General features: G+C 39.8%; 1 protein-coding gene across 2 annotated transcripts; it reads left to right on the forward strand.

The window, feature by feature from the left end:
- Window positions 1-3,881: 3,881 nt before the first annotated feature.
- On the forward strand, window positions 3,882-11,068 carry ZNF572 (zinc finger protein 572). Of its 2 annotated transcripts, XM_058564923.1 has the most exons (3): window positions 3,882-3,993; window positions 6,180-6,293; window positions 6,951-11,068. In XM_058564923.1, exons 2-3 carry the CDS (start codon window positions 6,215-6,217, stop codon window positions 8,465-8,467), a joined length of 1,596 nt encoding a protein of 531 aa, XP_058420906.1. In that variant the 5' UTR covers window positions 3,882-3,993; window positions 6,180-6,214; the 3' UTR covers window positions 8,468-11,068. The 2 variants fall into 2 exon arrangements, with proteins under 2 accessions (XP_058420906.1, XP_058420905.1); XM_058564922.1 differs by lacking the exon at window positions 3,882-3,993 and having other exon boundaries at window positions 5,922-6,293.
- The last annotated feature ends 6,059 nt before the right edge of the window (window positions 11,069-17,127 follow it).

Below are 17,127 nucleotides of genomic sequence, written 5' to 3' on the forward strand. Positions count from 1 at the left end.
AGTCTAAGACAAAGGTGTCTGGGAAGACGAGATGGTACTTGAGACAAAGAAGAAGGGAGATTCTGAGGCTTCAGAATCCCTTTTGTTCTCCCTCAGTTTTTCATTTGTGTTAGCTAATTTAGACAAGGTATCATGTAGTGAGGCAATTTTAGAGCTTTGTGTGACTCAAACATAAAACTAAAGAAAGCCACCAAACCACAAGGGAAGAGAGCAAGCGAAGAAGAAAGGAACAGAGAAGAACTACTAAAACACTGAGAAAAAAAGTTAAAAAATCACAGTAAGTACATACTTATCAATAGCTACTTTAAACGTCAATGGACTAAATGCCTGAATTAAAAGGCATAGGGTGGCTGATTGGATTAAAAAAACAAGACCCATATATATGCTGCATACAAGAGACACACTTCAGACCTAAAGACACTGACAAACTGAAAGTGAAGGGATGGAAAAAGATACTCCATGAAAATGGCAATGAAAGGAAAGCTGGAGTAGCAACACTCATATCAGACAAAATAGGTTTTAAAACAAAAACTATAACAAGAGACAAAGAAGAACACTACAAAATGATCAAGAGAACAATCCAACAAGAGGATATAACACTTGTAAATATCTATGCACCCAATGTAGGAGCACCTAAATATATAAAGCAATTATTAACAGACATAAAAAGAGAAATAGAGAGCCGGCCTGGTGGCGCAAGCAGCTAAGTGCACGCACTCTGCTGCGGTGGTCCAGGGTTTACTGGTTCGGATCCCTGGGCACGTACCAACACACCACTTGGCAAGCTGTGGCAGCATCCCCTATAAAGCAGAGGAAGATAGGCACGGATGTTAGCCCAGGGCCAATCTTCCTCAGCAAAAAAAAAAAAAAAAAAAGGAGGAGGATTGGCAGATGTTAGCTCAGGGCTGATCCTCCTCACAAAAAAAAAAAAGAGAGACAGATAGACAGTAACACAATAATAGTAGAAGACTTTAACACTCCACTGACACCAACGGATAGATCATCCAAACAGAAGATCAATAGGGAAACATTGGCCTTAAATGACACACTAGAACAGATGGACCTAGTAGATATATACAAAACATTCCATCCAAAAACCAAAGAATACACATTCTTTTCAAATGCACATGGAACATTCTCCAGGATTGATCACATATTAGGCCACAAAATAAGTCTCCATAAATTTAAGAGCTTTGTGTGTATCCAGAAGCCTCCAGGTACCAATGAAAATAGACATACCACTTATTTTGCTTAATTTTAGAGCCACAGTTTCCAATTTAGTTTTAAGAAAAGCTATTTTGGGGAGATCAAAAGTTCCCCATAGGGCTGGCCCCGTGGTGCAGCGGTTAAGTGCACAGACTCCGCTGCTGGCGGCCCGGGTTCGGATCCCGGGAGTGCACTGACGCACCACTTGTCAGGCCATGCTGTGGCGGCATCCCATATAAAGTAGAGGAAGATGGGCATGGATGTTAGCCCAGGGCCAGTCTTCCTCAGCAAAAAGAGGAGGATTGGCATGGATGTTAGCTCAGGGCTGATCTCTCTCACAAAAAAAAAAAAAAAAAGTTCCCCATAGTAGCCATTGCAATTCCAGACTGTTTTTGGTCTATTTGGCCCACTAAGTTAAAAATGTGCATGTAGGGGGCCCAAAGTTCTTAAACATAAACTCGGCTGGGGGCCCCGAAGGAGGGTTTCCCTCAGAACATTTAGATGACTGGGATGCCATTTCTGAAATTTCCTCTGAAAACCCAAGGAAGTTGCTAGAGTCCTAGCCCTGATTTCCAAAGAAATCTAAAAACAAAAGAAAAGTTGTTGGATTCCTAGCCCTGATTCCAAAAGAAATCTGAAAATCAAAGAAAAATTCCTGGATTTTCAGCAAGCCAGAGCCCCAAAGGGAACTGCGCTACTTTCAGAAAACAACTGAGTACCCACCAAGGATGACACCTTGAACCTATGGACAGAGCCTTGAACCTGGAGGACAAAGTCCCTCCCCCAAAAGGACAAAACCTTTCCCTTTCCTGAATAAAGTCTGAGAGCTCAGAACGCAAAGGGAGCAGAGCTTGCAATCCAAGGGGAGACTCACGAAACCAAAAGCAGGCAGCAACTCACAGAGGTGATGAGCACAAGAGGCTTGGTGCAGGTACCTTGCTTAATTGTGGGGGTCGCTGTCTCTCAGAGGCCGCCTCCTTTGGATCCACTCTTCTGACACCATATATAGCAACCTAAAAAGCAAATTTCCCTGTTATTTTATCTCAAAATGAGTTTATTCAGGAATAGCCAAAAGAATTGCAATTTGGGTTATGCATGCTATGGCAAACGGTAGGCATATCCAGAAAACAGAGGAGGGGAGCTTCCTTTATAGAGAAAAAGGGGGAATAGGGAGGGGCTGTTCTAAACAGAAGTCCTTGGGGGAAAAGCAGCAGTTCAGGGCAGTAATGGCTTCTCATTGGCTGAGCTGTGACGTTTCTCATTGGCTGCATTGTTGCCTGGTAGGGAAAGAAATCTTCCTTCAGTGGTAGAGTAGTTTTACCCCCTGTGGAAGATGCAAGCCTCCTGTCTGTTCCTGTTTGGTGTAATTGACGATTTGTGGGAGGGTATGAGAACTTCCCCTACAGGCCCTCTTGACTCCAATTTAGTTAAGGTTTCTTTTATTAATTTCCACAGTATATGGGAGAAGAAAGTGAGCGAGATGATTTTGATTTTTGACATTTTGGTTTTGAGGTGTTATTGAGACCTCTAATATGAGATGTCAAGTAGACCATTGGTTATAAGAGTGAAGAGCTCAGAAATGTAGCCTGGGCTGGAGATATAAATTTGTGAGTTGTCCGTGTAGGTGGTATTTGAAAATGTGAAAGTGAATGAGACTGCCTAGACAGAGAACATTCCAGGATAAGAGGAGCAGGTCTAGGATGGCCTTGAGGAATCTCAACATTTAGTGAAGACTAGGCTTGTAAAACAGACTAACAACCGACTAAAGATGTGGAAGGAAAATGAAGAGTATGTAGTGTCACCTCAAAAGACTGTTTCTAGAAGAAAAGAGTGCTCAGCAGTATCAAAACACCTGTAAAAGGACTTGGGAACTGAATAATATCAATTGCACGCTAACAACAAGGGGGTCATTAGTAATCTTAGTGATTTTTTGTTTTTGCTGTAGGAGAAATGGGCTAGAAGGTGAGTGGGAAGTGATAAAATGGAAACATAGTAAGAAAAAAAAAAAAAGCTGAAGGTAGGAGAATTGAGAGGTTAGATGATAGTGTAAAGATTCCAAGGTGGGAAGGAAAGAGTGCGCCAGTAAAAGGCTTGCTTTAAATGTGAAGGACCAATCCTCTGTTGTAAGAGGAGGGAAGAAAGAGGGCGCAGGGGTGCAGACTTAAGTAGATTTCTGTTTGATATGGGAGGTGAAGGGATTGGCTTCTATTTTCTTTGAAAGAGGAGAGTTTAACTGCTTCTCCGAGTGTTATTAATAACAGTGCCTTGCAAACTAATTGTTTTATATGTGGGTGGATGCCGTAGCTCTTCACGGATAGCTAAATATAGATCCCTGTTCACGGCGGTGGTAACAGAAACAATAGGCGCTTAACAAATACTCCGATTCATTCTGATTCTAACGATGATGATAAATCTGATGAAGCCCTGAGGGGAAGGAAAAGTATAACTTCCAATCGGGCCCCTATTATAAGGCGCCTGACAAACGTGAGCAATGAGACTCGCAGTCGGCGAACGACAGACAGCACAAGGAAAGGAAATCCACCTGCACGCTCCTTCTGGTCCGGGACCCTAAGGGTTAAGATCAACGAGAGCTGGCCATCACTGTTTCCTAGAGAGGCGCCGGCAAAGCCTGCAGGGGAAGATGGGGAGACTTCCTGTTTCTGTCCTGCGAGTTGGAGAGTTTAGGACCCTGGGTTGGTGGGGACAGAAGGATTGGGGGGGCTCCTTCCTCCCGGACAGCTGGGCCTGCTGGGGGTGCGGGGCGCCTTGTGTGTAGCCCCCAGAACAGTGAGTTCCTTCTCGGGGGGAAGGGAGCCGAGGGCTGCGGGCAGGAGTGGAAACTGCGCCGCCCAGGCTGCAATGTGCGTCTGGAGAGGGATCCCGCTGCTGCGCCGCACGGGCCACCGCGCCTCCCTCGCCTGCGGCGTCCCTTAAAGGATCTTGTTGGCAGGAGACGATCTGGTCTCTTAGAACTTCACCTCGCACTGTACCCCAGCCTGTGCTCCCTGCCAGCGGTTCTTAAAGCTAAGCCTCAGGCAGTGCATTTTCTCTAGAAGACTTTCTAATCCAAAGCACGGCCCGTCCTCATCACCTCTTTCCTCTAGGACAGTGAAAACAGCCCTTCTCTGTGGAATGACATCTTAAGGAGAGCCTTTTAATACTATTTAGGCCTTGAGTTTGCTACCGTTTTGCTGAGCCAGTGTTCCTGAGGGCTCCGCTACTACAACATTAATAATTAATTAGCAAGGAAAATGGTGGCATGGGTATCTGTTACCCAGATTCTTGCTTTCTTTGCAAAGATGTTGATAGAAGTCAGTAACCAGACAGCAAAACATATTACTCCATTTGAACAACTTTCCTTTTTTTTTTTTTCTTTTTTGTATTCAGGTTTATAGCTTTTTTTCCACTTAAGTACTGGGGTATTTATAATTTGGACTAGTTTCACCTTTTCCTATAACAAATCCCTAATTGCTGAGGGTGCTTAGGGAATGCCAGCTCCCTTGGGCATAAGGGGGATGTTAATCTGTTTTCTAAAAATCCAGTCAATGTATTGCAAAATAAAGGCCCTGATCATTTGCAGCTCTGCTTTCTGCCCTAGATAATAGATACCAGTGTGAAAGTCAGTGTCCAAACAGGCTTGGGACTGAATCCTGCTTTACCACTTCCTGGTTGTGTGACCTGGAAAGTTTCTTAATGTCTTTGTTGCTCATCTATAACATGCTAGTAATTGTTTATACACCTCAGAAGGCTATTGTGAAAATTAAATGAGAAATATGTGTATTTAGTTCACTGCCTGGCACATAATAGGCAGTAATAGGGTGAAAATTATAAGTACACCATTTTTGGTTGGTTTTCCATATGCGTGTCTTTGTATATCCTTCTTTTAGGCTCTCATTTTTCCTGAATTATGCTGTTCTTTATAACCTGAAATGGATGCCAAGTCCATATATAACTGCCTTCCAGTGATAGATCACATTTTCCAGTCCCTTAAAGTAGGTCAGGGATTCTAATTGGCTCCAGAAGATAAAGTTTAGGCTGAAAGGGATATTGTGATTATGATGACTTAGAGAGTAAGAGGCAAGGAAGAAGTCCCTTGTTAGCCTCCCTGTTGTATTTAGGGGTTATTAGCTATAATGATTCTAGCCCTGCCTTGTCCTAATTTCTTGTTACTGGTTATATAAATCCTAACTTTCTTTTGAAATTAACTTCAAAGGTTTCATCCTTCTGACAAGGATCAAGTTATTCTTTCTAAACTAAACAGCATGCTTTCTCTCTAGCTGCTTCTTATACCTGCATATTGATTCCTTCAATTCTTATTATTGGTGCCTTTTCCAAAAAACTACTTTCTTTTTTCAATTAAAAGTGTTTCCCAGCTTTGAGTGGACAATGAGTATTAGTATTCATTCTATTTTTGAAGCTTGATCCTCAGACTTTAATGTGAAGGTTTAATTTTTTTTATTATTTCTTTAGAAAGGTAAATCGGGTTAACCTTTAATTGTAAACACTTGCATCTGAGATAAGATTTCCTAAAAAGACATCTAAAAACCATATTTCTTGGGGCCGACCCTGCGGCTTAGTGGTTCAGTGCGCACGCTCCACTACTGGTGGCCCAGGTTCGGATCCCGGGCACGCACCGATGCACCGCTTGTCCGGCCATGCTGAGGCGGTGTCCCACATACAGCAACTAGAAGGATGTGCAACTAGGACATACAACTATCTACTGGGGCCTTGGGGAGAAAAAGGGAAAAAAAAAAAAAAAAGGAGGAGGATTGGCAATAGATGTTAGCTCAGGGCTGATCTTCCTCACAAAAAAATACATAAAAATAAATAAAAATAAAAACCATGTTTCTTATTTTCAGTATGGCCCACAGAACATTCGATGCCTACAATTGTTATGTTTCAATGGCTGGGAAGGAAGGAAGAACAATATATTTTAACAAATGCTTCCAAACATAACCTGTTTCCTTCCACAGGATTTCTGATCTCTAACCCAGCTGTGATCATTGTAATGGAGCAAGAGCAAACACTGTTGGTCTCAGCTTCTAATGGCTTCATGGAGAGGGAGAGTTTGAAAAGCCATTTTACAGGTGAGACATCAAGAAGATGATCTGAATCCTTTGGAAATTCATCATAAGATGTACTATAGAGTGTGTAGAAAGAACAGGGCATTAGAATGAGACAAACTTTAATTTGATTCCCTGCTCATCACTTACAAGCTATGTTTACTCTCATAGCCTCAATTTTCTCATCTTTAAGAAAAATGAATGGTAATATCTGTCTGACATATTTTTGAGGATTAATGATAAACGATGTGCAAAGCTACTATTCTTAATAAATAGTGGGTATCGTTATTTCTATATTTGCTCAGATTTTAACCTAGATATTGTCTAGTTTTCACCTCAGCTGGTGTTCTATTCAGTTTCTCTTCTACTCAGATCCCCTTTTTTCTTTTCAGTCTTCTAGAATAAAGTTTAATGAACTTATTTTTAGATTGATATCTGCCTTGGCAATTGCCAGCAACTGTTCAAATACTTCATTAGTGTTGTTGCTGAGTACAAAAAATTCACCTGCTTCTGATGAACATGTTGAGTAAAAGAAGTAAAGCTAGCTTTAAAAACTTTTTTTCGTATAAAATAACTTAAGAGGTTTTGCTTTGTTGTCCCTTTCCTTCCACTGCAATTCAGAATTTCCTTCCCCTGGCAGAGATTAGGGAATATGTTTAGAATATCTGTTTATTCTTGCAGGAGATGAAAATAAGAATAATTTGGAAACTGTTCAACACAATAACTTTAAGGCAGATACACTTAAAGAGAAAGCCTCAAAATGGTCTAAAAGAGATGGCTCACAAAATTATAAGCATGTGGATATAAAAGAAATGCCATTGACATGGTCCCAAGGAGATGAGATTTGGTGTGATGATTCCTATGAGAATGATGGCAAGTCAGAGAATCAGGGAAATTCTACAGGAAAAGAGGAGGAAAAATCCAGGCCCTGGGGATGGGACCCAGGAGAACATGCCAATGCCTCTGTCCAACAGAATTCATCCTTCGGAGAGAAACCCTACAAATGTTCTGAATGTTGGAAAAGCTTCAATAATAGTTCTCATTTGCGTACTCACCAGAGGACCCACTCAGGAGAAAAACCTTATAAATGCTCTGAATGTGGGAAATGCTTTAGTAACAGCTCTCACTTGATTCAGCATCTGAGAACACACACAGGAGAGAAGCCCTACCAGTGTGGTGAATGTGGGAAAAGCTTCAGCAATACCTCTCATCTTATTATCCATGAGAGAACTCACACAGGAGAGAAACCCTATAAATGTCCTGACTGTGGGAAGAGTTTCAGTAGCAGCTCTCACCTTATTCAGCATCACAGATCCCATACAGGTGAAAAACCATATGAATGTCCTGTTTGTGGGAAATGCTTCAGCCACAGTTATGTCCTAATAGAACATCAGAGGACTCACACTGGAGAAAAACCTTATAAGTGCCCCGATTGTGGGAAGAGTTTTAGTCAGAGTTCTAGCCTGATTCGCCACCAGCGGACACACACAGGTGAGAAGCCCTACAAATGTCTTGAGTGTGGGAAAAGCTTTGGTTGTAATTCTACTTTGATAAAGCATCAGAGAATACATACAGGAGAAAAACCCTATCAGTGTACAGAATGTGGGAAGAGTTTCAGTCGAAGTTCAAACCTTATTACACACCGGAAAACGCACACAGGAGAGAAATCCTCTGAAAGTTCTGAATATGAAGAAAGTTTGAGTCAGAACTGCAATGTGATAGAAGAATGCAGAATCCAGCCAGGAGAGAAACCATATAAATGTTGTGAATGTGGAAAGAGTTTTGGCCTCAGCTCTCATCTCATTAGACATCAGAGAACACACACAGGAGAAAAACCTTACAGATGTTCCGAGTGTTGGAAAACTTTTAGTCAGAGTTCCACCCTGGTGATTCACCAAAGGACACACACAGGAGAAAAACCTTATAAATGTCCTGAGTGTGGTGAGTGCTTCAGTCAAAGCTTTAACCTTATCAGGCACCGGAGGACCCACATGGGAGACAAACCTTACAAATGCACTGACTGTGAGAAATGCTTCAGCAGAAGTGCCTACCTCAATCAGCATAGGAAAATTCACGTAGAAAAGTCTTTTGAGTCCCCTGAAGTTGAAGATTTTCCTCATGAATGGACTTGGGAAAACTGTTCAGGAGGAATGGCCCTCATCTCTTCATTTTCAGTCCCAAATTCATCTTCCTCTTGAGTCCCAAAGCCTGTTTTTTTTTTTCTTTTCTTGTCAGACCATTACAATTAGAGTGTTCTCTGATCATGGTGCTACAAAATTTCTTTGATCTGTTTGCCAAAACATCTGGAAAAAGTCAACCCCACAGTTGAGAGGATGGGAAGACCCAGATCACCAGATTAGCTTCAAAGGAAAACACAAAGAGAAATCCTGGGAGTAAGGACACCTGAGATCTTGAAGCTGAGATTGCCATTGAATTTCCTTATTTCCTCTTGCCTGATTGGGTGGCAATAAATCATTACTGACCTCAGGGGTTTACCCAGAAAAAGATTCTTCTTTACAAGTAATGTGATTTCCTGGCTGGTTTGATGGGTCTTATTGAAGAAAAGACTCACTTTTTCCAAGTGCATTTTTATTTGCTGAAATTTAACTTTTGTAGTATCTAGAACTGCACTGTCCAATACAATAGCCATTAGCCATATGTGGCTATTTAAATTTAAATTTATATTAATTAAGATTCAATGAAATTTAAAATCCAGTTCCTTAGTTGCATTAGCCACTTGCTAAGTGCTCAGTAGCCACATGTAACTGGTGGCTGCTCTATTGGATATCATAAAAAGTTCTTTCTTTCAAGTTCATCATTCTTGACAGGCCCATAAATATTTCCTGTAAGACTGTAGGAAATGTGCTGTGGGGTTTCTGCTCTCCAGGAGGAATTGCAATGTAGAGTAGAAATGGGATAGAGTTTTGAAGGCACTGGGTCTAGAGATTGGCTATTCTAATGACTGTATGTTTTATGTTCCACCCAGTTATCTAGTGATATGATCCCATTGTCTTGGTCAAAGCCAGATTAGGAGGTAGGATTTTTGAATTCTGTTTAAAAGTTTTTGACAAGCAGTCTTTTCCCTTCAGTTTTTCCGTTACATAATTCCTGGTCAGATAAGAAACGGTTTTTCTAATAATCAACCCACTGAGTCTGAGCCAGTGTCCAGGAACAGTTTGCCATTGGAGACAGATTCCTTAGTTCCAGTCTCAGCACTTTTCTTTTGCCTCTTGACTTAGGTGGTGTATGGAACTGATAACTGAGACCTCAACCTCCCTGCTCATCTGTTAAAATGGGAATGATGCTTTGTAGAGTATTAAGATATTTCCTATGCGCCCCCCACCCCTGTTTTTTTCCTGCTAGCACAAAAGGTAGATGTGTGGGAAGGTTAAGACACCTGAGTTGCCCAGGATTTCATCACATTTTTTGATTTAAAAAATATTTTATGAAGAATATGTAGAGATACAAATTTGGAATGTGGAGCCAGAAAGGGCCAATTACAGCTGCTGTAAGGGGCTATAGCTGGTGAGTGACTGAATTGCATAGGGATTGTTTCTTCTTTCAAGACTGTGGTACACCTGATACTGGTGAGGCAATTGTGTCTTTTTGTGTTGTTATAGGATTAAAAAGGAAAGCAAAAGCTAACCAATAAAAGTGTTTAAGAAGTATTTGGGGTGATTTTCTGCTTTCAAAAAGGGAGAGAACATTATTGGGCATCATTGGCTTTCATGTGACCCTTGCCTAAGCCTCTTTTTACATTTGTATGTTATGTATTATTGCCCGAATTGTCTTCAACTGTAACATCTGAGGACAAGTATTTACAATATTTTTTACTACACACTGCTAAGAGTTTGATTAATGTTTGATAATTAAATTTGGACATTTGCTATTGAGGCTGAAATTCAGTTGCGAGGCAGTAGCTGTTGGGGCCGTGCACAGTCACTGATCACGTTATGTGTGGTAAATAACCACTCTGAACCTGTTTCCTCATCTGTAAAGCAGAGAGAATGCCTACCTTGCAGAGTTTCTGTAAGGATTAAGTAAATGATTGCAAAGCACCTAGCACAGTGCTTAAAATATAACAGGTTCTAAATAAATGGTAGTTGGTTATTATTAATTGAAACAAATTGAAAAATGTCCACACATTTTTCAGAAATAGCAGTACAGCCCCAAACTTATCCTACTTGCGGATTCTTTATGACCAATCTCAGGAACCCTAAGGAATAAGCTCTTCTAAAAGCACAAGACTATATTGTGTTTCCAGTTTGCAGACTGTTGAAAACACTTTTATTCGATTCAGCTTATTGAATTTTTTTGTTGTTCATGAAACAAAGGATTCAGTTTAAGCTGGGAAAGAAAAAAATAGGAAGTTCAATTTAAGTTAATTTGCATCTGAAGAGATTAACAATGGGTACAATTTATGTCCTATCACCATCACCTGCACTATGTTTTATGACTGCCCACAATTACATGAAACCTATTTCACAAACCTTGATGTCTACAGGAACATAGAGTTTCACATTTTAGATGGGTTAAGATGGGCTCTATCAGTAAAACAATTTGGCAAGAATCGTCTCTTTGGACTGAAAACTAAAAACAGAAGAGAGATTTGTCACTTATGAGATGGGGAACATAACATAGACAAATTTAATCATATTTGATGCCTTTGCTTCAATTTAATCAATCGGCAAATAGGTTCTTTGTTTAGCTCCCCTAGAAGTCAATATTCTGTATTCTCTATTTTTCTTGCCAACACAAAGGGTTCAGCACCTGAAAAAATAAAGCATTCTTATTTATGAGTGATTTGTGTCATAGTTTCTTTTTAATTAGAAGGAAGACCCCTATATTCATTTTTTCCTACTTGAAGAAAGGGCTTGTATTTTTTTCCCCTACAATGGAATGAGGAAATCTGTGTTAATGCATATACTCACAAATGTAGCAGGAACTCATTCTCCAGCTGCTGTGTAGCCTACCAGACGGCATGCAAACATAAGTCTCTATAATAGTACCCGAGGTAAAGGTTTGCTCCCATCATTCCAAGTCATCCCGGTTGGGTCTACCAAATGGGCCTTCTCAGTGCTGCAGAAGTCTCCTCATTGATGGTGAGAGGTGGTGAAGTATGGGCTGTGACTATTGCCCCTCATACATTAGTCCAACGGATTCATCTTTGCCAGTCTCTCACTTTCTGAAATCATAGTAATGACAAAACTGCCGTTGCTTCTTCAGTCTGTATTTGAGTTTATGTAATTCCTTTCAAGCAGTATAATCACCAGTTCATTCGACAACAATTTATCTGATGCTTAATGCGTGTGTAGCACAGGTCAAATGACAGCAGGGGGGCAGAAGTAAGTATAGACTAGTAGTAGGAAAATGTGCAGCTTTTCAGATGACTACTTTCTCCTTGCCAACTCTTGAACTATACTTATTATGCTGAACCCTCCATCTTCAAATTTAATAACTCAATACTCTGAGGAGCTAGAGATAACCATAGATTAAAATTGGTTAGGTTTTCCCTGTGAAAACACAAACCCAGTGAATTTGAGACAGTGCTTAGCACATAGTGGTGCTCAATAGTTGTTGAGTAGTGTTGTATGCTTATATGCTTTATGCTAATGTCTATGTGCAGGCTCTTCCAGGATATGTGTTCCTATTAGACTGTCAACTCCTTGAGTGCAGAGAATGGATTCCATTTTTGTAATCCCAAAGCCTGACACAGAGCCTTGCATGTGAGGTGTTTATTGATTTTGGTTGAGGGGTCTTCACCAATGAGTGAAATCTACTGGATTAGGCTGTATAGTCTGAGTCCCCCCAGGCGCCTTTAAGACCATAAATTGTCTAGTCCACAGAGGCTGGGTTGGCTTGGAAGTGAAAATGGCTGCACTAGGAGGCTGGGTCTATCCTCATACTAGCACTAGAGGACCCTTCAAATATCCCAGTTGTTCAGAATCCTATGGACGTAGGACTTGGGCTTTGGATTCAGACTGTCTAGGACAGGCTCAAAACCTGTTTCAAATTCATGTTTCGATCACTATCTTTGTACTCTGTACTTACCTTGAAAGATTTGGTAAGCAGTGAGTGAGGGGAGGTAACTGGCATATTATGGGTGTTAAGGAAATACCATTTTCCTTCCCTGTGTACCCTCATTTGCTCATAATTTTGCCAAGGATAGGCTCTAGGCACAGAAATGTTTAAACATTTCTTGGACTGATTATTTCTAGCTTTCTAAAATAAAGATATTAATAACATTTAGCTCATGGGTTTGTTGTGAGGATCAATGAGATAATGTATGTAATGTGCTTAGCGTTGCTGGTACCTAGTAATCACTCAATGTTGGCTATTATCACCATCATAAAGTGGCTCTAGAGCTCCATGAGTCTTTGGATCATTTTTGAAGGTAGCCTCAGAGACATGGGTATCCCCTGGGGCCACTAAAATGGTGCAATCCTTTTGTTACTGTTTATTTCATGAACAGGAAGGGGCATGACTAAGAATGTATAACAAGCCAAGTGTGTAGGCTAATAATGTAGCACATCATTATTGTAATATGGCAGATATTTGGGCAACTATTGCCTTTTCTGCTTAAAAATTATCCTTCCTTTCACTCCCCTATCTCTTTTATTTCATTTTTGTTCTCTTTTACCTCTCTCTGGCCCTGACCTCTTCTGCCTTGTCCATCTATATTTTAACCCAAACTTAGACATTTTTCTACCCTTTATTTTGTTCCCCTTTCTTCCTTCTCCCTCCTTCCCCTCCCAGTGAAGTAGGAATCAAGGCAAGGCTAAGGATGGTCCAAATGCTTGGTTATAAACAGATACAGATGGAAACAGGATGCCTGGCAATCATGACATCATGAGCATGTAGCTGCTTACAAGCACAGGTAGTGTGCAGATGCTAAGACAGCCAGGTTGCTGATCTAACATTGCTTGACTGGTAACATCAGTAGATATTCTAAGATTTGACACAATGAGGGATGATGTGGAAGTTCTAGTTGAAAAAGGACCATGATTAATTTTGAGCCATGCTAAGTCATATGGATAAGTAGATTAAAGAAAATATTAAGAAAACTGACAAACACAGGTGAAAATTTTTTTCCCTTGAAATAGCTTACTTTCTGATCATTAAAGTAATATTTGCTAATTGTAAAATATACAAAGAAGTATAAAGTAGGAAATACATAAAAGTATGAAGACCAAAATAAAAATGATCCATAGTCATCTTCTCCAGAGATCACTCACCATGAAAGTGATACTGAGCAAGGGCTTGATCTGCTCGCTGCAAGATAAAAAGCCAAGCAGGCGGTGGTAGAGAAAGTTTTAATAAGCGATAAGCTAGCATATTGGAAGATGGTGGCCTATCATCCTAAAACACCCATCTTAAAGGGGAACTGACTTGGAAATGACTTATATAAGGCAAACAGGATTGGGGAGGGGGCTTATAACAGCTAGATCCTAAGTTAGCATAAGGGAAGCCATCTTAGGGAAAGGAAGCAATATTGTAACTATATACGACCCTGATTCACTAGTCTCTGAGAATGCACTCTAGCCTGCACATAGCCTAGATGATTAAGCACCTTTTGCTATTGAAAAATACATGATCACCTAGTTCTATGACTCTTGCTTACATATATCTCCCAGTTGTGATCAGACAATTACTTTGTTCTCTGAGTTCCCCAGGAACATGATGACTTCCAAAAAGAAAAACTCTGCATTGGTACCCATCACAAATGACAGAAGAAAGAGATAATGTGGTGCCTTGAAGTACATCACACTGGATGCTAGCCATCCCTAAACCTCCTTCTTCCCTGCCCTTTTTCCCTAAATAACTGCCTCAAGATTCTGTGTGATTTTAAGATGGTTCTTTAGGACACTAGTCCACCATCTTATGATTATGCTGGCTAATCATATAAACTTTCCTTTCTCAACCACCAGCAGGTTTGCAATTGATTGGCACTGGATTGCGGTGAGCAGAATGAGCCCCTTTTTGCTCTGTTACAAATTTCTGACTTGTAATCCCAGATGGGATGTGCCTCTGCCCATGGCTACTTGAGTCCAGGAGAAGTTCAAGACTCTCCCAGTGGCTGCCAGGATGCTTTTTCTCACAGGGACTGTCCCCTACATTCTCCCGATTGTCGGTTACCTTCAATGCTTCCTGGTGGCTGAAGAAATGAAACAGGCTCTAGATTTGTTTGTTTGTTTGTTTTTGCTTCTGGTGAGTCGACACGCTCAATCTGGAATAGGGTGAGTTGCCTTGGGGATGCCTATGAACTCCCTTCTCCTCCATCTGGGGTCCTTTCCATTGGCTGACGGGCCATCGGGGCATGCATTTGGAGTGGGAACAGTTGTAGGCTTTTCTACCCTAAATCTGGGAACTGGGTCACTGGTGTCTGTTTTTTCTGTGTCTGGATCTGTGTATCTGTCCATCTCTGTGTATTGGAATGGGAGGAACTCCATCTGTCCCCAAGAAAAGCCCTCTGGGCCGCTTCTTGGCTAAATGGGTTGACTTCACCTATGATCCCATGCCCAAGAAGAAGATGGTTTTCTTTTGTGACACCACATGGCCACAATATTCTTTAGACTCTAGAGACAGAATGGGCAAAATGGGACAATTTCAAACTGGTGTATTTGCATATGCAATTGGAAAGAGCTGGCTATAAAATTAAACAACCAATGGGAAGCCTATTTTAATCTTTTGAGGCTTATAAATTAAATCATGAATACTTAATTGTCTCCTTAAAAGATAATAATTAAATAATTTAAACATCCCAGACTGGGGGATGTCAGTGGCCTTGCTAGTGAAACAAAACCAAAGCTGCTCTCTTGCTGAGCTTCCCTACTTCAACTCCCCTGAAATTTATGACCTGAAATTAAGCAAGTAAAAATAAGTAAACTTTTGAGATAATTTAGAGTTGTAATGGCTATTCTGGAGAATCTCTGTTTCAGACAAGACCACCTTAAGGGTCACCCTTAAAAGAGAGAATTCACAACCACTCATGATGGGATGCAATCTTTGATTAATATACAGAAACTTCCAGAAGACAATTATTTTGAAAACATCTGTACAAAGGATCCTTACAGTAAAGAGAAAAGAATCTTTAGTAAATATCTTTGGCTATCTGAACAGGTCCATCTGCCGAGGAGCAATGGATCTAACTGTTCTTCTGAGTTTTGTACCTGAGATCTGGTTAAAATTGAAGATCTCTGTTTGTGTTTATCTGTGTCTATGTGTATTTGTCTGCCTCTGGATGTTACAGTTTCTAAAGGATCTCCATTTAATTGGCTTGGAGTAAACACTTTTATAAGTTATTTCTAAATGTGGTAAAAACTAGCCCAGATATCTTTCAAGTTAACATGATATACAATGATCTTTAGTAAATGAAAAGCTTGTTTAAGTTTGTTGGTTTAATTGAAATAAATATATTTTTAAGAGTTATCAACATTGGATATGATGCAAACATGTTATCTCTGTTACAAAATTCGTCAGCAAAAAATAACTTAGAATAATAGCTGATTTTGTTTAACATCTCATGAGGATTTTGTAGGCAATATAAATATAATTATTGGGAACAAGCAAAATAAATAGATATGAAAAGGATGAAAGTTTTTGGAGAAACTTTTTAATAGTAATTATGTGTTATGGTGTATGTACTTAACTCAAGATGATGGCTAATTGCTTTATTGGCACATGAAGTTTTTGTGAATAATCTAAGTATAATTGTTGAGAAAAAATAATTTAGATATATGAAAATGGATAAGAGTTTTGGGGTGCAATAATTATGTTTTATGGTATATACACTTGAAAAAAACAACTTCCAAAATCATTTTGGTAACTTGAAACTTTAGAGTTTTGCTAAATTAAGTTAAATTATAAAAATTTTGTTGAGTATCTGGGTCATTTCCACATAAGGTAAAATATTAACAATTGATTACTAAGCATAGATTTGTCTGCCTTTGGTTTCTTATTTTAAAGAAACTAAAAGATGCTTGCTTGAGTTTATAGATAAACATGTTTGCACATGCTGAGAAATTTTCTATGAGCAATCACATTTAAAGTCTTTTCTGGGCCAGCCCCGTGGCTTAGCGGTTAAGTGCATGGGCTCCGCTACTGGCAGCCTGGGTTCAGATCCCAGGCGTGCACCGACGCACCGCTTCTCCAGCCATGCTGAGGCTGCATCCCACATACAGCAACTAGAAGGATGTGCAACTATGACATACAACTATCTACTGGGGCTTTGGGGAAAAAAATATATAAAGTCTTTTCTGGAAAGTCTGTATACAAGGCAAGTAAAACGTATGTTTTCAGTAAAGAAGGTATAAATAATGGAGATATTTTGTCTGTTTTGTTAAGAAAGATAAATTTGTCCTAAAGTACTAGGAAAGAAAAAAAGGAAAGGCGGACTGGGACAAATTCTGAATGTAAAAAATAAGTGACAGAAGGTTTGTGGAAGTAAAACCCTGAGGAGTTTTGTGCATGCTCAAGGTGGCTAAAGTAAGCTGGTGGAAAATTAGACTTTGGCTTTCTCTCTTATAATTTTCTTAGACTTTTGGTTTGCTCTTGATAAAAAGGTTATGAATGGTTTTTCTTTACCTTTGAGTAAGTCTACCTAAAAAACAGAAAATCTAGGTTTTGTTAAAATAATTTCCTATGTTCTAAAGGACTGAGGTCTGTCTACTAAGGTTTTTTTTTTTTGACTGTTTTAACTCCCTGTTTGCCTTTGACTGTTTCTGTTGTCCCCTTGATTAAATGAATAATGACTTTGTTTCCTATTTGACCAAATTTTTTAGAACTTTTTTATATTTTTGACAAACATCTCCCAAAATCAAAGTCTTTCTTTTAACTTAAAAAGGAAAACTTTGAAAAT

The sequence above is a fragment of the Diceros bicornis genome, chromosome 21 (assembly GCF_020826845.1).
Source record: "Diceros bicornis minor isolate mBicDic1 chromosome 21, mDicBic1.mat.cur, whole genome shotgun sequence".
Classification (NCBI taxonomy): Eukaryota; Metazoa; Chordata; class Mammalia; order Perissodactyla; family Rhinocerotidae; genus Diceros; species Diceros bicornis.

What these genes read in the sequence shown, in the direction of transcription:
- ZNF572 (XM_058564922.1), top strand. Translation starts at nt 6,086, where the DNA reads ATGCCTACAATTGTTATGTTTCAATGGCTGGGAAGGAAGGAAGAACAA. An exon ending in TTTGAAAAGCCATTTTACAG is followed by an intron (nt 6,294 to 6,950) that starts GTGAGACATCAA and finishes TTATTCTTGCAG; the next exon opens with GAGATGAAAATAAGAATAAT.